The 23,209-nt window shown below is 44.9% G+C and overlaps 2 protein-coding genes across 17 annotated transcripts in view; one reads left to right on the plus strand and one right to left on the minus strand.

Annotated features, from left to right (window-relative positions):
• Positions 1-1,430: 1,430 nt before the first annotated feature.
• med14 (mediator complex subunit 14) lies at positions 1,431-15,181 on the minus strand. Of its 2 annotated transcripts, XM_077001586.1 has the most exons (30): positions 14,797-15,181; positions 14,337-14,363; positions 14,046-14,151; positions 13,662-13,835; positions 13,286-13,415; positions 13,044-13,172; positions 12,826-12,933; positions 12,270-12,402; positions 12,041-12,191; positions 11,812-11,923; positions 11,563-11,688; positions 11,104-11,182; positions 10,839-10,998; positions 10,499-10,690; positions 10,259-10,393; positions 10,083-10,159; positions 9,740-9,900; positions 9,498-9,644; positions 9,189-9,280; positions 8,895-9,047; positions 7,997-8,266; positions 7,572-7,806; positions 7,016-7,141; positions 6,128-6,304; positions 5,716-5,954; positions 3,446-3,625; positions 3,236-3,343; positions 3,036-3,161; positions 2,673-2,862; positions 1,431-2,547 (listed from the first exon to the last, which is right to left on the minus strand). In XM_077001586.1, exons 1-30 carry the CDS (start codon positions 14,964-14,966, stop codon positions 2,474-2,476), a joined length of 4,287 nt encoding a protein of 1,428 aa, XP_076857701.1. In that variant the 5' UTR covers positions 14,967-15,181; the 3' UTR covers positions 1,431-2,473. The 2 variants fall into 2 exon arrangements, with proteins under 2 accessions (XP_076857701.1, XP_076857702.1); XM_077001587.1 differs by lacking the exon at positions 7,016-7,141 and having other exon boundaries at positions 1,432-2,547.
• Positions 15,182-16,921: 1,740 nt separating this feature from the next.
• usp9 (ubiquitin specific peptidase 9) overlaps positions 16,922-23,209 on the plus strand; it is a 28,690-nt gene continuing 22,402 nt past the window's right edge. For 12 of the 15 annotated variants that reach the window (XM_077001588.1, XM_077001590.1, XM_077001595.1 and 9 more), the window contains exons 1-5: positions 16,922-17,170; positions 20,352-20,611; positions 22,204-22,349; positions 22,452-22,531; positions 22,994-23,106. In XM_077001588.1, the coding sequence (XP_076857703.1) occupies positions 20,510-20,611; positions 22,204-22,349; positions 22,452-22,531; positions 22,994-23,106 (441 nt within the window). In that variant the 5' untranslated portion in view covers positions 16,922-17,170; positions 20,352-20,509. Of the gene's footprint in view, positions 17,171-17,387; positions 17,579-20,351; positions 20,612-22,203; positions 22,350-22,451; positions 22,532-22,993; positions 23,107-23,209 lie in introns of those variants that run through there. The other 3 variants (XM_077001593.1, XM_077001603.1, XM_077001589.1) reach the window with 2 other exon arrangements.

A 23,209-nucleotide genomic window follows, 5' to 3' on the forward strand; every position in this document is an offset into this window, starting at 1 on the left:
AACTTTCCTGAACTTCCTCCTTCCACCACCACGACTCCTTGTCTATCTTCCCCTGTCCTGAGGTCACACCAAGTACCTTCCTAGCCACATCCCTCACTGCATTTGAAGTCTCATTCCAGGTATCCAGAACACCACCACCATTATTACCCAGTACCTGCCTCACCTCATCCCTGAATTTTACACCAGTCTTCATCCTTTAACTTCCACCACCTGATCTTAGGTTCTGCTCTCACTCTCTTCCTCTTCTTCACCTCCAGAACCACCACCAATGCTCCTGTCCTTGCTCCCCTTCCACTTGGTCTTCTGTACACACAGTATATCTGGGGTATACTGTGTTATTTTTCTTATTTAAACATGGGGTATGTGTCTTATTTATCTATTTAGCTGTTGTGGACATCTTCATGGTCCACAGCCTTTGTGTTTGTAGTTTTCAGACAGACCCGAATTATAATTATGATGTAACATTTGGGAAACGTGGATTTTTTTCCCCCATAGGAATGAAACCACAGCCCAGTGTTGCTAACTTTGTCACTATATTGAGACCTTTTGTAGTAAAAAGCGACTAGCGACAAATCTAGCAACTTTTTGTGGTGTTATTAGAGACTTTTGGAGACTCTGAACACACACGCTCTTCAGTTGCTGTCCTCTGGGGCGGGTGCTGCCGTGAGCCCCGCCCCACAACACTCAGTGCAGTCTCACACTCGGAGCATTCCTTTTACAGCTTCAAAAAACATGTATTATGCAAATTAGATGATGACGTAATTTAGCGACTTTTAGGACAACCAATAGTTACTTTACTTACTGAGGAGTTGGCAACACTGCCACAGCCCAATAGCACTCAAAAACTACCACCTTGAACCACAACTACCCCACAGTAAATTACCCCTCAACTCAAAATATCCACAGGACCGCAACACCTACTCCATCAGGAGTAGGTGTCAAAAAGCACCTCCTGATCAAAATAACCCTTCAACAATAACTACTTCTACTGGTAAACAACCAATTATACCCTACAACCATTTACCTCTTAAAATTACCCACATAGCCCCAACAACTACCAAGTACCTCAACAGCTAAATACCATTAGTCATAAATATCCCACAGCCAATTACCCAAACCAAAATTACTCTCCACAGCCCTTCAACAACTACCCCATCAGTCTAATTGCCTCCGATCTCAACTACTCCAACACCTAAATACTCCTCAGTTTCAACAATACATCAGGTAATTAGTTCTCAACCATAATTAGCTCCTTACAAAGAGCTCTTCATCAAAACTATTCCAACAGTGAAACACCCCTCAACCAGAAGTGCCTTACAATGTCAGCATTTCAGGATTTTGACAGCATTTAAAGATTTAATTTAAACAGTATTGAACATTGTTTAACAGTATTTATCTGGTAGCCCAACACCCTTTTGATTTTATTGTCACGCTGTCAATGATTGTTCACCAACTTTGTCTTTCTAGCTCAGACCTTCTGACATCATAAAATATTTAAATGTATTTTTAAAGCCATATAAGAAACAGCGGTACATTAATCAGTACTCAAATTTAAAAACAAAAAAATCTCCATGGCAGTCTTAATTAAATTAGAAACCCTTGACACAGCTACAAATAGTGTCTAAACGCATTTCAACATGAGCCTTCATCAAGCATAAAGTCTTCTTAATTTAATGAAAACTTCCATAGATTTCTGTTTTTTTTATAGGTTTTTGTACCTCTACTCTCCATGTTGAGATTTGTACAAATACTCAAATTTACTTTGAAAACTAAACATTAATTCCTGGAAACCAACATAAAATCAGGACTTAATACTCATCACATATGGAAACACCAGATTTAGAAAATCTGTCACAGTCGCAACAGTATTCCATGAGACAGATTTAATGAAAGAGGTCAAAGTTATTACATAATTTAAAAAAAAAACATTAAATAGTGTCATAATAAAGAATACATCCCCAATATCCACACAGTATTGATGATATCTTGCATTATAAAAATGAATAAAGTTTTTTCCAAAATGCTTATTATTTTTTTTAAAGGCAGACATTAAAATAAAAATTAAAAACATTTACAGTTGAAGGTAAACAAACCTATTTATCTATTTTGAAACCTTTATTTAGGAAGTGCACTGAAACAAAAATAAATCATCCTCTTCTTAATCTTGTCCTGAATTTTTAGTAGTATGCATGGTATTTTCAACAAAGACGTTTTCAAATGTGCTGTCCTTCATTTACATATGCTCTTTATACGAAACAGAACCAGAGAGTAGTCCATCATATCTACTCTTCCTCTTTTTAAAAGACGTTTGTACACCTGAAGAAACGTTCACGTGTTGTAGCTGAAAATCAGGGACCTCTTCAAAGCAAGGCAAGCCTGAATGTGTTTGTAGCTGAAAATCAGGGACCTCTTCAAAGCAAGGCAAGCCTGAATGTGTTTGTAGCTCAGTCTGTAGAAGCCGCAGTGATTTCCATCATGGCCGTCCACCAGGGTTCAAGGTGAGATTAGCCATGAGTTCGTGAACTGAGGCAAATATGGTGCATTCTCCTAAAAGAGAAGATCTGTGTTACAAACGAAGAGCACACTCAAAATGGACCAATTTTCACTAATACTAAAAGGCGGCACAGAAGCAGACGCTCCGAGAGAAAGGCGGGGGTTTCAGGAGAGCTCACCTGGCCGTGCCGGGTGGTGCTCGTTGAACCTCCGGAGGATGGAGCTGACCAAGAGGGCCGCGGCCCCGGAGGAGCTGTGCTGGCGGGGGATGTCGGCCTGCTGAGTCAGCCCCGTGGCCATGTCGTACACGATGGGCACGATGATGCTGATGGGTTCCTGAGGTCCTGGCAGCCTCTGGGTCAGCTGGAGCTGTGGACCACGGACTCGGTTATTCACTCGTGTTCGATTGGGTTATTCACTCGTGTGTCTCGATTCAGAATGAGACTAATAATTCCTTCCTTCCAGATTATACACATGAAGCAACAATACACTTGTGTTGTGTGAAGCTTTGAGGGTTGTTTTTACAGAAGAAGTGTACTCACAAAGAAAAGCATCTTGGTCTTGAGCACTACAGCAATGGTTCCTGGAGGAGCTATGGGAGGAGCACTGGGGGGGATGGTTAGGCAGAACTGGACGTTCCACTTCAGCTGGGCAGCCTGGTCAGGGAACTGCAGGAGAACAGGTGACACAGGTTACACACACACACAATCTCACACACAAACACAATCACACCTTTACTCACCAACTCCAGCTTCATAATGCGGACGCAGTCTCTGAGAATATTGGTGGGCGCTCCCAGCAGCTTAGTAAAAGCGTTGAGTGTGTTGTACTTGAACGGTGGACCTGCCACCTGACAACATAAAAACATTTTTTAAATGTTTGTCTCATGTTTTTTTCTATTTTAAAAAGAGTCTACAGCAGGAATTCTCTGCTCATGAAGCTCATCTTTTACCCTGGTCTCAAAGAACTTCTCCAGAACTTGCAGCTCGTCTTGTGACCACGGGCCGGTGTTCTCTGGGGTGACCTTCAGCTGCAGTGTCTGGTAGGTCTTGGGGTTCAGAGCCACTCGACACTTCAACACATCGGTCTTGAACATGATGACGCCCGGCTCGTTGGAGTTTACGATGGTGAGCTGAGAGAAGAAAGGAGGCCCGGTGAACCAGCAGTCATTTAGTCATGAAGTGGTCACAAACATGAAAAGAGCTACAGGAAATGTCACTCACAGTGGAGTATAGTGGGGCTACAACAATTATGAACCAAACTGAGTAACAAAAATAAAAAAATAAATAAATCACCGACATGAGCCCCATCATCCATGTTGCTTACTTAAAAATAACAACAAAGAACTAGTTATAACTCTGACTTGCACATGTATTAAACTACAGGAGATGCAGTGGTCAAAGTCTCCTCTGTGGTTCCTTGGTACAATACAAGAACACACATTCAAAACATAAACTGCAATCAAGCCCAGACAAGACTAGGGCTGAACGATTAATTGCATTTGCGATAATTTCGCGATTTTTTTAAACGCGATTGTCTAATCGCACAGGCTGCGATTTAAACTGGTCACGTGACTTGGGAGCGAGCCGAGCCGAGGACGAACGGAGCAAACTCGAGCAGGAGGCAGGGAGGTGGAGAAGTGAAGTTAACACAGCGCACTTTAACTTGTTGCACAATGGCTTCAGGCTCGACAGAAACTGACACAACTGAAAGTCTAATACCAAAGAGGGGCAGCACATCAGTTGTGTGAAATTACGTTGGCTTTTAAAAAGATGCTGCTCAACGTCAGGTACCCTGCAAAACGTGCCTTTCTACTGTTGCTACGACGCGAGTTAACACTACAAACCTTCTTCAGCATAAAAAAAACACCACAAAGCCTCGTATGATATTTGTAAGGCTAAAATGCCAACGACCAGTGCTGCATCTTCAAATACGCAAAAGTGTTTCTCTGCGCTTATACAGTATGCGGTGAGCAGCGAAATACCGTAAAATCACGCATATAGGCGCAATAAGATTTAAAGCACGGATAGCTTGACCGCGATCCAGCAGACAGGGTTCACTGACCGAACCGTTTGAAAGTGTAACTCCTTATCGATATAATTGGAAGCGGCACGCTGAAATAACTCGGGCAGTAACGGAGTTCATAGTAAAAGACATGATGTCCGTTAATATTAGTGAACAAGCCCGGCTTCATGGCTTTGTTAAAACACACTGGATATGCGCTACCAAATGCCCTCACGCACATATTTTAGCCAAGTTGCTATACCTGCAGGGTTGCCAACTCTCACGCATTGAGCGTCTTAGACTAAAAAGTTAGTAGTTCGCTCTGGCGCCAACCACAGGCGATCGATCGATCACGATATAATAATAATACTTAAATTTAGTCCATTTTACACCCCCCCGCAACCCTGTATCTGAGCTGTATAAGAAATGCCGAAACAGAGTTTCCTGAAGTGGAACAATGGAAAAAAATCGCGATTTTAAATCGCAATCGCAATTTATAGATAAAAAATTGCAAATAGATTATTTTCCAAAATCGTTCAGCCCTAGACAAGACAGAACCCCCAAAAAAGCACCAGCACAGGGCAACACACAAAACATCAAACAGCGTTCAGGTTTTATAGCACCGCACCAATGGCGTGTGAACGTTTAAAACAAAAGCACCCACAATGTCAACAGTTCCTGAATGACAGTGGGTAGCAGCTAATAATAACTGGCCTAACCGGTTGATGTTATCTTCATCATCAACGCACATTTCATTTATTCAAACATGAAGTGCTATGGTAGCAGTTTCATAGTTAAGCCATACCTGATAACGTTCATCCTAATTGATGGCAACATATAGCCTTAAGAACAGTTTAATTTACCTTTAAGTGATCAAAGGGATATCTCCATAATTATCAGGATGCTTGCAGCTACAGTTCGTCATGCAGTCAAACAAGCTCTGCAGGTTATGGTGTACCATGCTATGCAGACATGACTCAAGCCAATATATGCAATTAAAATTCAGCCTGGTGAAAAATCATCAGGATACATTTGGCAATAAAAATAGCTTCATCTACATGAAGCTACATCTACTTCCTGTTTGACAGGAAATGTACTGGATCATTTTCTAAAGCTCCACGCACTGAACTACCTTGACTCATATTTTAAAGTCCTGTTCGAGTATAAAGCCCGTTAACACGTGTGTAGCGGCGGACGTGAACGTAACGAGACACTCACGTTGGATTCCAGCTGGATGATCCTCTGCAGGTGTCTCCTCATGATGACCGAGCCCAGGAAGCGTTCCAGCGGGGAGCACAGGTAGCTGCCTGCCAGGCCCGGCACCAGACACATGGTGGGAGAGGGCAGCAGCAGGACGTGCAAGGCATTGTGAGTAAGGATGGTAGGAATGGAGGCGGCCCAAGAGCGCTGAGGTAGCTTCCGTGGGGGGGGCATGCTGGTCGGCATCACCTGGGAACCTGGAACGCACAGGACGGCTCGTTATGCGTGTTGTCGTGGAGACACTGCTCGATAACCAAATCGGCAAGATCCGTACGCGGCACTGACGCGGAGCGATTATCGACATGGCGTCAACGTAGTCGGCGGATGAGCGCGCTGATCCTTGGCGTGATGGAATCGTGGGACTACTTACTGGGCCCAGCGCGAGGAGAGTGGGAGGCGTCCGGAACGGGGGAGTGGAGAGAAGGGTTGCCGGGAGACATGCCATGGATACGAGGGGAGGGGCCAGAGACCTGTGGGGAGCCAGGCCATGTGCCTGCCCTCTGGCTGGGGGACACCATGGGGTAGGGGGAACTGGGGTCCAGTGTGCCTGTGGTACAGACACAGAGAGAACATCACCACACCCACCCAACCACTCAGGCCTCTCATATACAGTCACCATATACAGTGAGCTATTAGTGCAAAGAATTTACTCCGATTTGGGTTTCATTCAAACCACCACTTGGATTACAATCATATTCTGTGAAATTAATGATTTCCCAGATTATACTTAGCGTTTCTCTCCTTCACACACACACACACACACACGCGCGCGCACACGCATACAATCTGAGGTGAAATTCATCCTCACCATGAAGCAAAACAAATTCTTGATCACTGAATGAATCATAGATTTAAACAGTAGTCATTCCAAGGAACCAAAAAAAACGACCCAATGCAAACTTGATTAATATGAAATGGAACCAAATTCTGTAACTTTGTTCATAATGTGCCTCTGGCCTCCTCGTAGTACGCATGCATAAACGGTCAGTGGTCAGTAAGGTCTCATTCATGGAACAAGAAACACACACACATAATTAGTAGTGCAAGCCAACCCAACACCAAGTGCCCATTCAACCTGGAGATCACACCCAGTAAGGGCCCAGCAGTGATGTTAGTAGTTAATGAGTGTGCGCACCACCCTTCCCCACAGAGCTGTCCATGTAAGAGCAACAGAGCCTTCTTACGGAGTCTCTGCGCGGAGCTGCTCCTCACTCATTCAGGCTGATGGAGGCCACCACCCGGCCCCTCAGGCACTTACCATGTGGGCTGGCAAAGTTGGAGGTCTGGCCCATAGAAATGCCCAGAGAGGAGGGAGACGGGGTGGGCCCGAAAGGCGAGGGGGCCCGCAGAGCTCCGCTAGGGGAATTGGCTGCGTGGATGTTCCCTGCACACAATCAACTGATCAGTGGCCTCATTGGACAGCTGCTCCTATCTCTCTCTCTCTCTCACACACACACACACACACACACACACACACACACACACACACACACACACACACACACACACACCCCTCTAAAGCCAAGGCAGGACAGCAACTGCAGGCCCCTAGGTGGAGATGGGTGGACAGGCACAGTGCCGGAGTGATGACGTGAACACACGGAGACCAATGACTGCATGCATGCGTGCACAGAGACAGGCTAGCTGGCACGCCGCGCCCGCAAGGAGGAGGAGGGGGGTGGGAGAGACTCGCGGCCACCTTCGTCTCTGCACCCTACCGTCACGGCGGGATGCCAAGCAAGGAGCAAGTGGAGAGGGGGGGAGGCCGGCGGTTCACGTGCAAACCCACGTGAGGTGCCAGGCGCACGCCCTACCTGGCGATTGCGTCGGCATCATGGAGGGCGACGGGGCCACGTTGCTGTGATATGGAGTGGGCGGAGACGTGAGGGGCGCGTAAACCCCGTGGCCTCGGATTGGCTGCTGGGGCTGCATGTGGGGCATGAGCGTATCCATGACATCCACGCCCACCGGCGAAGGAGGGTTGTCATCCTCGTTCACGGAGCGGCGGCGTGCGTCCTGGTTGCTGTCCACAAACATGTTCAAGAAGGTCTGCGGCAGACGCAGGCAATCGCCAGTTAATGAGGCAAACCAAGCGAACAGCTTCAGATCGCACACACAGTCCCCATTTCTCAAAGCAGCAAAACAAGACACACGGCAACAACTAATACCAAATACAACTGCCAACACTCAGAAATCACGGTCATGTGACCAAGGGCACAAAGCCTTTTTTTTTTTGTACCTTCAGCCCAGGAGCAGGATAGAAGCCCTCCACGATCTTGGTGTTATCGAAGAGGCTGTAGGCCCCGTCGCGGATGGCCACCACACCTCTGCTCCGGCAGTAGATGTCGATGCAGTACATGTTGCGGAAGGCCAGGCGGATGTGCGTGGGCGACTGAGGCAGGATGGAGAAACACTGGTAACCCGTGTTGGTCCTCTGGGTCAAGCCCAGCATGGGGACAGTGGGCAACTTGTTGATGGCATTCAAAGGGGCCTGCGTGTCCGACAGCACCTGAAAGCAACATCTGGAGTTAATACACGCTCAAGAATCTATTTTTTTCATAGTGGAAATGATTGATGAAGCAGAGTATTCCAGTGGAATTACGGAGTTAACACTCCAAACCATGGGTGGCCAACCCGTCAGAGACCAAGAGCCACTTTTTTTTACTGTGTTACGGCAAAGAGCCACATCATACAGGGACATGTAAATTGTTGACGGGGGGGTATGGCGAGTGTAGATTGTTGACCGGGGAGGGGGGTTGTAATGGACAAAAAAATAAGTATTATATTGCGATCAAACGATCGCCAATTGGGGTGGCGAATTAGAAACTCGTGTGAGCGTGTGAAGACAGTCAAATGTGTGTTTTCCACTACGCCGGTTTTTAAAGTATTAGCGGCTCGCTAGGCTTGTAAACAAACTGCGCACCACGAAGATGTACCAGTGTGTCGCCCTCAGAGTTGATGAGGTAACCGGGCCACGACACAGTGCAGGTGAGAGCGGACCGGCTGGGGAGCCGCATGAAACCAGGCAAAGAGCCGCAGGTTGGCCATTCCTGCTCCAAACTGATCGGCCGTTTCTACGAGTGCAGACCACACAAAACTACTTCACAGCAAACCCGAGAAGGAGGACCAGTCCGGACCTGTAGAAGCTGCACCACGTTGGGGGTTTTGTTGAACATCTCCTGCAGCTGGTGAAGGATGATATTGTGGCAGTTGCTACAACCCGAGTTAGGCCCAACCGTGCCCAAGGCTAGGTGGAAACGCTGGTTCACAGAGTTCCACTGGATCGTCACCTACACGAAGATCAGCATACAGAGTGTTACAGGCAGCTCAGCCTGTAAGCACGCTGAACAACCAATTACCATACAAACTCCCCAACCATTCACCAGTAATACTGTGTAAGGAAAGTATTCACTATACAGATTTGTACTCACCGAGCTGCCTTTGGTGTTACCGTAACACAGAACCAGCTTCCGATAATTATACAACCGTATTTCAGAGAATAGTCCCAGATAGGAGGGCATTTCTGCAAAACGTGAATTTGAGATAGTTAATTTATTAAGTTAACTAGGTTCAGATGTCACGTGAAGTCCACGGTTACCAGAGCAGCCTTTCTGTCCATTCTACAGAAGTGCAATTCATCACAAATGCTCTCAAGCACAAACCTAATCTACATGTGTCACTGTAACCTGATATATAACAGAGACATGCTGTGCGCAGAGTAAATATGGCAGAGTTCTCACCAGGCAAGGCACGGGAGAACTCCAGCACGCACTCATACAGCTGGCTAATGCTACTCCAGTCGTTGAGGAACATCTCCACCACCTTCCTTCCTCCCACGGGCTCCGATAACGGGTTCTCGTACGTCAGGTAGACGTGCCGTGTGGAAGCTGCACAAAAACGCAGAAGGGCAGAGCTCTCAGCCGTCCAATCACACGTCTTTCTAACGCACTAGCTGGTGTCGAAGGAGGAGGGCAAATCTCACCCTGCTCTTTACTTGAGGTGCTGTTGAGGGGGCAGTTGGCAAAGACCAGCTCTGCCACCCAGGTGCGGTTGTTGCGGCCCTGTAGTCTGAAGGTGCAGTCCAGCAGGGAGCGCTCCAGAGCCTTCCTCGTCTCCTCGCTCACGCCTTTGGAGGGCGGCACCCTGGGAGGAGAGGGCAGCAGGCTGGGGCAGGCAACACCAAACATGCAATTCTCCAAAATCTCAGGTTGCGCGAAACCCGAGATTTCTGATCAGGTTACACAGGACCCGAGCAAGCCCGCGAGTCCGGTTCCTTCGGACGCGACGGGACGCAAGCTCTGGTTGTAATACATGCTGGGTCTTACCTCAGGACTCGTATAGCGTGGGTGCAGCCGTCCCCTTCAACCTGGACCCCCTGATGAGGGATGTCCATCGTGGACAACTAAAGGGAGGACAAATTAGGAGTGAATCACATCTTCCTCACATTATATCAATGTGTCCTAATGAAAGCGTTCAGAAGTGTTAAAGGCGGCCCCCGTACCTCACAGCGCAGGCCAATGAGAGGCATGTTGGTGTCGCACATAGCCACCAGGTGGGCCAGCTCCTTATTGAACGCACACATCTCCCCTGAGCGTTTGGGCTTTTTGGGCTCGACAGAACCTTGCTCTCCCGACAGCTGCACAGACAATCGGAGGATTCTCGAGCAGCAAATCTCCTGCACATTTAGACTCTTAAACAGAGGGAAGCTTTAATTCACTGCGGCGAGCAGACATCGTCGCACCTTGCGTTTGGCGCCGGGCCGGGCCAGGCGTCCGGAGGAGAGGTCCTGCACCAGCTCCTCCAGTTTGGGCTTGAACTGCTGCAGCAGCAGGGCACACGGCAGCCCCTCCCCCTCCGGCTGACTCACCGACAGGAAGTAGTATTTATACTGCATCTCCGTGGGAGTGTTGGCCACATCAAACATCTCAACCACCTGAGGAGAGAAAGGCGGTTAGGTCACAAACCGCCTTCAGCGACAGCCCTTTTTAAAGAAGGGCTTTAAAAAAAATGTTTACCCTGAAGGACAACCGAAGTGTAATGGAGAAAGGCAGAAGAGTGAAGAGGATGTCGCGCACACTTACGATGTAGTACTGCGGCAAACGGGTGAGCTTGATGAAGAGGCGTTGTTTTGATAGGTTGCCCACCGGGTGAGAGGAGGAATTAGACAAATGGAGAGTATTCGTGCATAGCGTAGGTAGATGCTTCACGGACTGCCTACACCTCTGCTCGCCCAACCAGAACCTATTCAAACAGAACGGAGACGCTCTCGTTAAACATCGGCTCCGGCGCGGTTCTGCTCACGAGGGGAAGCACCCGAGCTCACTTCAAAGAGGAGACAAAGCTTACTTCAGCTGCTGCAGCCATGTGATGATACGCTTCATGTCATCATTGATGGTTTTCTCAATGTCATCCAGCATTGACTGATCTGGGGTGGGGGTGGGGGAGTCATAGTATCAGTGGTGAAAGGCTATCTAGAGAGTTCAGCAAAACAGCTAACATCATTATTATAGCACAAGAACAGATAGAATCAGTTAGTAATACTCCGGCGTTATTTTTGTTAGATTTTTTGCCTTATAATTTTTTACTTCAGACAATAGTCATCACCGTTTCCCAAACAAATTTCTAAACGCAGAACATTTGTCACCATATCTGCAAATGAAGCTGGTAGCTGTTATTCATGTCAAAAGCAATATTTGCAATTATAATCCAAAACAGATGGAGCAATTTGTTTAAATAAACAAACACATACTTCTGCAGAAAAAAGCATTTGGGATAATGTTTGAATAACCTTTTACGTGACCTTACCAATTCCATACAACATAGGCTGAAACATTCCCGAGTGCAAATCGACAAATATGTGAAGACACTCCGATCGTCCACAGGGCTCCAGGATGGGGATGACCAGCGTGGGCAGGGCGGTCTCTATGAATGCTGGACAGAAACGAACCATCTGAAGTCATGCGTTTTTACGTATCCCCACGTCCCATTACACAGGTGTTCCCAACCATGCTCAAAGGAGAAGATTCCTGATCCATGAGAGCAAATCACTCTTACAGTTGTCACTGGGGTTGCTGCTCTTCAGTATGGCTTTGAGTTCCTGTAGCTTCTGATGGGAGCGGGCGTGAACGCTGTCAATCAAAAGTTTTTCCACTGAGAGATGGTCAATCTGCAATAATAATAAAAAAAAAGACCAAAGCTGACTTTGTTTAGGAGTAACATGAGTACCAGGTTTCCCCTTGTACTAAACCGTCTGGTCACGTTAACACTGTTCTGCAACGCTCACCTTCATGGCTCTTTCCATTAGCTTAGAGTCGCACGCTGGCAATGGAGGCTCATGGAATATCTGCAATGGCTTAGATCCATCCGTCTCATCGATCTTGATGCTGACCTTGTGCACGGCCGCCGTGCCCGTCTTCCGGCCCAGCACCTGTTGACTGGAGCACACGAGCGGCGTGAGGCACCACCGTGGAAAGATCGAGGCAGGGGAAAGGGTGAGGTGGGCGGGCTCTTACTTCCAGACAGCCAGGGTGAGGCACCTGGCGGGGAGGTAGCGCTCTACCTGCACCAGGTCGCCCCAACGCTCCCGGATCAGCATCAGCGTCTGTGAGTGCAACACCTCCAGCTGCAGCGACAGGCAGAAGGAGTCTGGCGAGGCCAGTCAAGGAGCGCAAGAGCCACGGCCATGGGCCCGTTATAGCGTTGCAAACTAAGCTAATCAAGACAGTGTCTGCAGCAGGAGTCTGCCAACTACTGACAAGTTGCACTCTCAAAAACAGCACCCATGTGGTTAAGCTACATTTACACATTCACCAAAAGTGTTGGCTCAAATTTCTCCATTAAAATCAATTTCAAATTTGAATGCAAGAACCCCAGAAAGGTACAATTTGTGGTATACTAGGGGCCTGTTTAATCAATTTTTAAAACAGATATGCCTAAGCATCAAGCAGTACACGGTGACACACAATGTGTCATGGCTTATTACGAATAATTGTGTTGAATACTAAGGGACCGTAGGGGAGGGAAGAGGTGACAGACAGCACATTGTGGAGGAAGTGGCTGCAAGGATACGCAAGACGCCGTACATGTCCTGGAGGGGCTTTTCATCTGCAAACAAGCGGGACTGCACCAGCTCATGGATGTAGTTCACCTGCATGCTGTGGACCAGGGCCCGGCCATCTGTGCAAACACATCAGAATATATTAGCATCCAACTGAACACCTTCGAAAACAGGAAAAAGATCATATGCTCAGCTTATGTGTACCGTGACATAGATTTATTATACACACCCCCTGTCTCCTTGTCCTCGACCAGAATCTCCAGTTTCAGCAACCTCCAGGGAATGTCTGGATCATCCCCCATCACCGTTAACGTGGCTTCAAACTCACCCTCCACACGGAACTTCACCCGCCCGTTGGCTACAGAGAGCGAACAACAGCGAAAGAGGTTGGTATCATGCGGCGTAGTGGTTTGTTATAATGCAACAAGAAGCTAACTCTGTCGTGAAGAGAAGGTTGCGATGAGTACCTACCCACGGTGAGGTTAGCAAGCTGGGGTGGAAGATCAGTGGTGACTAGTCGATGTCGGAGAATTTGATTCAGCTGGTTCAGAGTGGTCTGCTTCTCTGCTTTGGTGATGGGGTCTGGAGGAATTATTTTGTCCTGAAATGAAACACAATTTTACAGCTCAACTTGGCCATTGATGCATGAAAAAGGGAAAATAACACAAAAGGGAAAATAACACACTCACACTTGTGCTTATGAGTAGCCAGCAGTTTTCAGCAGTTCACAAGCATCTCAGAAGCAGAAGCATCAGCATGCTCAGATGCTCAGAAGCATCAGCATCTCGTTTATTATTGATTTATTAAGTCTGACTCATTAGAGCAGAGGGGTTGATCCAGTACTCACCCGGATGCATGTGGGAAGACGTGGGTATGACCCAGTGGTCAGAACATCAATGGCAAAAGGAATGGCAAAACTCGGCAGGCGGGCATGAACCAAGGCGTCCCGGGCCAGCGATGCCAGTCGGTCCGCCGTGTCAACGAACAAGAAAGCTTGCTGGTCCAGAAATGCAGAAATCATCTGTAGACAGAAAGAACAATAAGGACCCAGAACAGCCTGCAGTTCATCTCAGAGGGGCATAAATGACAGTAGTGGACAGCCATCTGCACCAAGATGGCAGCCCAAACATTAATGTGTACTGGTTGACATTTGGTGAACTTTGTTGGAATAGACAGAGCAGCTAGAAAATGTAATTGGGTAACAGGAAAGTAAAATCTGAGGACAACACACCGCACACTTTTCCACTTTTCCAGCATTGCTTGCCCATTTCACAAGAGCAAGGAGCCGAACGAAAAGCTGTCGCGTCCGACTGGCAAACTGGACTATTTCAATTTTCCTGTCAGAAACAGCAGCAAGGACAGGAAATCAACATGACTGACACGATCTTTTCATCATGAGAAATGTCCGTTATGTTCAAATGATGGAGACCACGAACAGATATGTGTACCCTACACCACAAGCAAGAAAATGGTGAAATGCTACTTATTATTTCTTTAAATACACCAGATGGACGTTACCCACCTCTCCATGTCTGTTTTTCGTGGAAGTCTGTAAGAATAAGGATAAACGTGGGGATTTAAAAAAGATAAACATGACACAAATATTTAACCATACAATATTAGCATTTTATATCAAAATCCGCTGTAGTTCAGGGGGTGAAATGTATGTATTTTTATTGGAATACAAAGTACAGGAAAATAGTAATATTAGAACAACTAGCAAACCTAACAGTTCTAGTTAGCATTTCAAATATTAGTTAAATATGTCACATGTATGCTTAACTTAACACCAACACGTATGTGACATTAGTTTATACCACTGGTGAATAGAGGTAACCAGCTAGTTATGAAGGTGCGAATTAGACTGGCTAGCCGGTTAGCACAGACGGCTACTGCTCAAGATAAGCTAACCGGCTAAGCTACGTCTATTCATTGAAGCAGCCCAGAAAGTTAGCTGGCGTGTTATCATAAAACCCACTCACAGTTCGGCCAGCAGCGTTATTTCATGGTAGGTCCTCTGAAGAAGGAACTCGATCAACACACTCAGACGGACCCCCTGGGTGGCCGGCGCACCGGGGGCGGGTTGCGGCGCTGAGGTTGGACCCCCGACGGGGACCAGTTGGCCATCTGAGCCGATTTGCACCGGAGCCATTTTAAACAAGTTGTGTAGAGCGTTATAAATCAACACAGGACGTCCTCCAAACGCGTACTTGTGACCAAGGAGTACTATATTATTGTTTTTTTCTAACGCTACTGCGTGGGCAAAATGCCTTCACCCCATGGAAAGTTCCTTTAAACCCGCTACTGAAACAGCTAGCCCCGAGAATCACCCGTCGCTCCTCACCGCCATCATCGCTGAGAAATACGTGAAGGCAAATTCTGTAACATTTTTTTCCAAGCCTCTTTTTCGAGAATTTATTTTAAAATAAAAGTCTCATGTTGAGACGTCCTTTAAATAAATGTGTGTTTTCGATGCAGCCTGATTATCAGATGCCTGTATGTAAATACTGAAATCAGAAAACGTACGCGTGAAATGTAACATTTTAAAACTTTAAAATAATATCTAGTTGAAAAGTGAACGTAGAACTTTTATTTTGCAGAGCAATAACTCGTCGCGGTATTTGACGATATCTCCTGTGCGAGATAACGTGTGTGGATAAAAAATGAAGATTGTTCTACTCGACTTGGTTTTCTTCGTGCTTGATTACCACCAAGGATCATGTTAAAGCGTCGGGTTTCAAAAACCTCATATTCGAATTAGTTTAGCGGTGTTTCAGAAACATTAGAACAAGGAACCTCTAGAAGCACCACTTTTGACCCCCCCCCCCCCAACAGTAACCCTAACCCTAACCAAATAAAACGGTGGAAACAAATGTAATACATTTTAACTACATTTGCTTGCAGATAATAATAATAATAATAATAATAATAATAATACTTGTAGTATTAACAACAACAATAATATGTTTGTTGTTTCTGTTTCTTAATTATTTTATAAGCTTTGAGCCAAAACTGTAAACGTTTATTTGTAACAGAATTTTCCTCAAAGCTCTATTTGTTCATGCTTTTGATTGATTGTTTGCTTTAATAATTGATACTTGTTTGCCAAGACATTTTGTTTACTTGTTTACTGTTTATTGTTGTTTGGTTAATATATATTGCCACACAGTAAATACAGTCATACTTCTCTTTTATAACACTTGTAAATAAATGGTTAAACATACTTTACATCTAATTTCTAAGGTCATTTTCACTTCTGCTGTGGAGCTTCGCTTCTGATACACTAAGCTTATACAGCAACCATATTAAATGATATTTACTTGCTAAAATTGTAATCAATTCCTTCTTTAGGGCATATTTGAAGCTCTTATCCATGATTCATGATTGTTCCAAAATAATCTCATTTGATGAATGGATGTCAGATGAACAATTTGTAAGCTACTGTAACGATTTATAAGCTACTATAAAACAGAATGAAGAATGTATCCATTTTGTCAAGTTTAAAAATAAGAAACCTAATAATGTATAATTATAGATATACTAGTAAAAAACGAATATCTGCTAAACATAAAGCTGCGCTTGTAGAGTTAAATGCCATTTAACTGCCATTTAACAGTCGCTGAGTGTTTTAACAAGGGCAATGTAGTGCGCTGCTGGATTTCATGCATTTATTTGCTGATGCATAGTACAAACAACTAACTTGTAAATAATTATTTTAATAACAATTGTCAGCAAAATATGTCATCATGAATAATAATTATTATAGTGGCCAAAAAGTAATAAAAGATGCTACGTGTTAAAACAAAACAAAATGAAACATTTTAAAGTTATATTTGATATATATTTGGTATTTGTAGAGTTCCAGAAAATTTCGGATATTATTTTTCAAATACATCCGTTTAAGAATAAAAAAGGCTTACGCAATCAGTTGATTAACATACATATACTAGTGTAAAGTTCTTGATCTCTTTGCTTTTGGTTTTGGTTAGGAAGTGCTCGTTGTAGTAAGAAAAGTACGGTGATTTCTAAAAAGGGGCCTAGTGAGCCATAACTGCGCGTGCGCGATGGATCATACTTCCAAGTTATGGGAAGTAGAGCGCGGCACTTGCGGCACGGCGACTGGCTCAACCCGAACTGACGAGAGACTCTGGAGGAGGGGGGGCAGCCGTTGCTGGTGACGCAGGAAAAACACCCAACAGTAGACAAAAAAAAACACACACAGGGACCTAATCGGAGACAGTTTAATATATGTCGAGCAGGAGATAAACGTATGACACAGCCGAACTTTCTAGCAGCGCGTAATTGACCAAAAGTGTGCGGTCGAAAGGGGGAAGAAGGTCCAATTTGATTTTTTTGGTAAGTGGCAAAAGGGGTTTCTTGCTATGTAGCTAAGCTAGCTAGCATCGGCTAAACCTTAGCGAGCTAGCCGTCGTTATCAGTCAACGTCAGTGGCGGACAGCCTAGCTGGCCGAATTCCTGTCATTGTGGAGTTGAGAGGCATTTATTTGTCATCCAGTACGTTACTGAGCTATTATTATTAATCCCATCCGGTCACACCACCGCGACGAGTGATTATAAACACCGCAGTTGGAGCTGTGAGTGTCAGCCTGCAACTTTAGGGAGTATCGCAGTACAAAGAGGGGGGTAGCCGGAGGTGGATGGCTAGCCCGACGAACATGGCTCGTCCAGCGAGCCTGTGGCGGTTCTGCATGTGAACACAGACGAGTGGCGTTGAGGTGGCCGGCCAGCCGAGGCCTGTCGTGGGTGAGCTGTCGGGCGGCGGGGTGTCCTCGGCTCCTGTGCGCTTCATGTTCACTCGGGGTGGGCTGGCAGCGAGCCTGGCGAGAGCTGAGACACGCTAGACGTTTAAAGTTCTCTGCCAGGCCCCGATCCAGCTGTTCTCCACTAAATCAGCAGGGTTAGCCGACCGATAACCTAGCCGGTTAGCTAACTAACTGGTCGTTTAAATATAAACGCCGATAGCTGGTCGGCTGTAAGTTCACCGCGGCTGCGTTTCATTATGGATGTCTGTGCGATGTTGACTTAACTCTCTTCGGAGTGTCGCTTGGTGTTTTAATCTGTCGTTTACATGGATGGTCCTTTTTTTAAACCAGCAACGCTAAAATAAAAACTATGCAATCCGATCAAATGTAGGTTAAATATCCAAGACTGCAGACTGGCTGGTGAGCTGGCTAGCGAGCCAATGCTGTCCGAGTAACAGGCACTTTTGTCGGTGTAAATAACTCACCAGCTGCGGCTACATGACGACGAGGAGGCCAGGCCTCGTCCTTTTTTTAGGCCTCAACACTTCTTCCTCGGTATCGTCAACTCTCCATTAAAATATGATTACAGCTGGCTTTATATACAGCTGGACGTCTCACTGGGGAAAACAAAAGTGCCACTTGGTTCGTATTTGAGTGTAAATGTTTATTTGTGTCCAGAAGTTTCTGTGGTTAGCCTGGTCGGTTAGCCTAGCCTGAGGTGGCTGCGCGAGCTCGTCTTGGTTACCTTCACTACATAATTCATCTTAACAGCGAGCCCGCAATGCTGCTAGCTCATAATATCACACAGCGGGGAATTTAATGCCAATGTTACAATATTTTATCGTGTTTTTGGTGCCACATAATGTCTGGAGCTCTAGCTGGTGTCGTTTGTGTGTACCTGGCTAACTGGCTAACTTTACTCGGGCTGACAACAGGCGAGCTCACTAACTAGCCCAGTTAGCTAAATGTGCTGAACAATTTCGCTGCGATCTGTAGGTATTATTGTTTTATTTTGCCTCCAGTGTACACATTATAAAGTTAGTTTTTTACAATAGTGCGAAAAGTAGGCTTGGGTAGATTTGGTATGATATAAATACACTGAAATGAAGCGTGTCGGTGGGACGTTGTTATTATTCCACAGTGGCAGGTACTACTGCGTAAATAACCGTGTATTTATTTATTATTACAGTTAATGTGAAAGAGCTCGGTGGGTCATGGAGTAGCTAGTTTGAGGAGCAACGCATATTGGCAATGCATAAATGTACTATTTTTTACATGGGAGGTGTACGGTTAAATTTTTATCGCATTCCAAGTGATAAACAGGAAACCTAAACAAATGGGCGCGTGTGCGTGTATTTTTTGAGATATATATATATATATATATGTGTGTGTGTGTGTGTGTGTGTATGTGTATACATAGATTGATATAGATATTTTGCAGCTTTAGCTTAGAATGTAAACATCCGGGCCAAACTGGATGTTTGAAGGGCTGTGCAATGCATTTAAATGCTAGCAGAGGTAAATGCAGACAGTCAAGAATCTTTAAAATCACAATTAAAATAATGCTATAGCTCCTGTTTCTTTTCCCCTGTTATGTCTAGCAGTTGAGTCATTGTGAAGAAAATGTTGTCTCTCTCTTGTTTCATGCCACAGTGCTTTCAGTTTAACATTAACATACCTTTTAGTACTCATACTGGTTTTAAACCTGATGTCAGTTACATTTTTAAGTAAGCGATACTTGATTGAAATAATGTGGAAGCATTTGTAAATATATATTTAAAAAATACTTAAAGTATAAACATGAGTGTAAGTCCCTTTCTATCACTAAGAAGCATTTGATTCAGATATGATCAACAATACACTTCAGTTTCTCTGCATTTAGGGTAGAGCATACAGGCAACTTGACCCTTTTATGTGTTCTATATGTAATATTCTTCCTGTATTTGTTGGGGGGGGGTTACATAATACAGGAGGTCAGCTAAAACAACTCCTTTAGCTTAACGAGGGTTTTGAATTTTACTTTGCAGTAGTTGAGATGGCATTGTGAAAGTTAAACAAACCTGCAACATTGCATTCTCTTAATGACAACATTTGCTTGAGATATGTGAATACAATTAGTTATTTACACATTACACAGAATGTGTCTTCAGTTATTTTATGCCTGTCTCTGTAGATGTGTGTTAAACTTAACACAATATTCATGCCTCAAGTCACAGCTATCTTGTTTGACCAGGTTAAGAGGTATTCTACAGATGCAATACTCTGACAAGACATGAAGGACCACTGGTCTTTTTTGTTTGTTTTTGTCCCTTTTTGTGGTCTGCTCCATTCAGTACACTGACGTTGTGCTGCCCTCAGCATGTCTGAATCTTCATGAGCAGTCACGACTGTGTTTGTTTTCTTACTTTTTTCAAAGTGTGTATAAAGTGTAAACTTGTCAAAGTGGTTTGCTTTTTTGTAAAATTGAATTGATTTAAAATCAAACTGTAGGTCCAGATGTTTTTTTGCTGGTGAGGATTATGTTTTATATGTTCCGTCTTGCTGCTGCAGTTTGTTAACTGGTTAATCAATGATGAGTCTAAATGTTGATGGAGAGCTTTGCCCTTATTTCAAAAATGTGTCTGTATTTGTAATGGCCTGCTTATATTTTCATTGGCAGAGTATTGAAGTAAGGCTCCAGATTAAATATGAAGGAGTACAACTGAAATTCAGCATTATGGCCTGTTGTACAGATCATTATTTCCACTGTGTGATTCCATTCTTTTATGTTCCAGGTTATGCAATGTTCTCTGCAACACCCCCAGTCCTCCAGGTGGTGCTTTCACTTTCAGATGTGTGCCGGTTATCCATCAGTCCACAGGAGGCAGTGATTTCTTCCCGTGCGGCAACGACATAAGCAGACAAGATTGCAAAGATCTGCCCTCTGTCTACTATGACTGCCACGACCCGTGGCTCCCCCGTGGGAGGGAATGACAGTCAGGACCAGGGCCAAGCTCCGGACGGCCAGTCCCAGCCACCACTGCCCCAAAACCAGGTCAGTGCTCCACTTTGTCACTGCGTCCATGTGCCCCTCCACACTACGTTTCACATAGTGTCTGCAGCCTGTTTCCATCTGAGGCTGTAAGTCCTAACTCATGTTTTATCCAGTATATGAAAAATTATGACATGGGTGGGCTTGCTTTTGGTTGTACTTACAATGTGGAATTTGTTATTATGCTGGTATTAAGGTGGCCTTTTAGAAGTATTAAATTATTCTTTAAGCAATTTAAGAACAGCACTATAATCAGCATGCTGTGCTCCAAACTGATGTTGTATGCAAGGAATAAATAGCCTATTTTTCTCCGGAAGTATAATGATGCATAAAATAATTGGAAATGTGTTGATATTAAGTCAAGAGTGATACAGCAGTGCAGTTCATGGATTTAGCAGACATGGGGATTTCCAGTGGAATTAATTGACAGACAAGTACGGAGTCGGGTCTGAGTGAGTATGAGCCACGAGTGAGGCTGCAGCCTCGGCGAGCGAGCTCCTCTACTTTCATGATGGCTGCCGGCCTTCAATAATCAGCAAATGACAGCGACGAGGAAAGAGAAGACCCCCGTGGGCTGTGCTGAGGGGTATTGGTATGCACTCAGGAGAGGGAGTGAGGGGTGCAGCTGGCCACACTCACACCTAGTGCATGCTGAAAGGGACCAATCAATGAACATAAAGCGCTTGTGGAGAAAGGAGCACCAGTTGGTTTGAGATGCGTGGCGCCCAGACGTGAGAAGCAAACTGCATATGTAGGTCAGCCAAGCAGAAGGAGCCTTTTCCAGCACGCCGCCCCCACGTTCCCCGAGTTCTGCCGCTTCCATTCACCTCGCATCCACACGTTCTGCCGCAGGAAGAAACGGGGCAGCGTCCCTCTCTCTCTCTCACTTTCTCTCTCTCTCCCTCACTGGCTCTGCAACGCGTGCCTTTTACAAACCTATTTGATAAGGAAAAGAATCCCACATTGATGCCATCAACCAACCTTTCAAAATTCAAATGTAACAAATCTGACTTTCTTTTAATTTAGAATAAAATCTGTTATCCACAGACCACAGCAGCTATAACAGCAGTTTTAAAAAACATTTTGTCACTTTTGCACTTTACTTGCTAGCCCCAGATTTTTACCAGTACTCTTTGTGTGGTCACCAGAATGTCTTGTATGAAGAAATATTTGAGTAGCCTCAAGAAATAGTCCTAGTTTTGTAGCGTGAACAGTTATCTTTTCTGAACATGCAGCTCTTGTGCAGGCATGGTGTGAGCGTTTATCTCTGTTTTTAATAGGGCTCGTCATACACCATGGAAAGCAGCTTTTCCTGGGAAACTTTATATAGCAGGGTTAATTTTTTAATTTTTGGAAGATCCATCAATCACTCACCCATGTAAAGTACTATAAGAACATTACATTCACTTTTTTGCAGGGCACATCTTCATTCTTTATTGTAATACCCTCCAATAATGACTGAATATTTGTGCGAAACTTATTGTTTCATATAATTTTTCAGCCTCTCTTAATTTGACGGCTTCTTTGATTTAATAACGTGGTGTTGTCTATTTCTATTATCCTCATTGTCCTCATCTCTGAAACGCTCGTCACAGACCTCCTCTCCCACCTCGTCCAATGAGAACTCTCCGGTGAGCCCCCCAGATGAGCAGGGAGGGGTAGACTGCCCACCTCAGCTGGAGGAGGAGGAGCCTGCCTTCCCCCACACCGACCTGGCCAAGCTGGATGACATGATCAACAGGTACAGCTGTTGAATACCTGCTCCTGCTCCGTCTCCCTCTGTGGGCAGAGGTGTTGATCTGAAGTGGTGCCATTGCATACGGTGGTGTCTTTGTGTCTGCAGACCCCGCTGGGTTGTTCCAGTTTTGCCAAAGGGTGAATTAGAAGTTCTTCTTGAAGCTGCTATAGATCTTTGTAAAAAAGGTAAAACAGAGTTGTATAATGAATTTTAAATTCTTTGTATGTTTTTCAGTGTACTATACATTTTACCCACAACATCTGCTTATTTGGTGCAGCCATCTTTTAGTGTGGCTGAATAATTTGGTCAATTTTCATGATGTATATTAGTGAACCCATGCAGTAAAAGGGCTCAGCTAATTTGTATAACTATTATATTTTGTTGTTTTTGTTTTTTATAAATGACATGAATTGTACCTGGAATGCAAAATTGAGTCCCATCGTTAACCTGTAATTTTATCGTCTGGCTTGTTTGTGTGTGTTTACTTAATGCGTTTGGAATATTTTTCTTTGGTTAGGTGTTTGTGTTATATGGATTTTGGCAGTCTCAACAGTTGCCTTTCATTTCAGCTTTTACAGCCTTACAGCCTCTGCAAATGTCAGCCTTTCATGGATTTTTTTTTCTTCCCTGTTGATTTTTGTCCCAAGGACTTGATGTCAAGTGTGAAGCCTGCCAGAGGTTTTTCCGTGATGGCTTGACAATATCCTTCACGAAAATACTGACGGACGAGGCTGTGAGTGGCTGGAAATTCGAGATCCATGTGAGTTATGCAACCTGCAGCCCAGATTCTATTATCAGCTCTTCACTACCACATCCTCTAACTAATAGTTTTTCATTCCTTGTTTTGAAGCAATGCAGATGAT

The sequence above is a fragment of the Brachyhypopomus gauderio genome, chromosome 4 (assembly GCF_052324685.1).
Source record: "Brachyhypopomus gauderio isolate BG-103 chromosome 4, BGAUD_0.2, whole genome shotgun sequence".
In the NCBI taxonomy this organism is placed as follows: domain Eukaryota; kingdom Metazoa; phylum Chordata; class Actinopteri; order Gymnotiformes; family Hypopomidae; genus Brachyhypopomus; species Brachyhypopomus gauderio.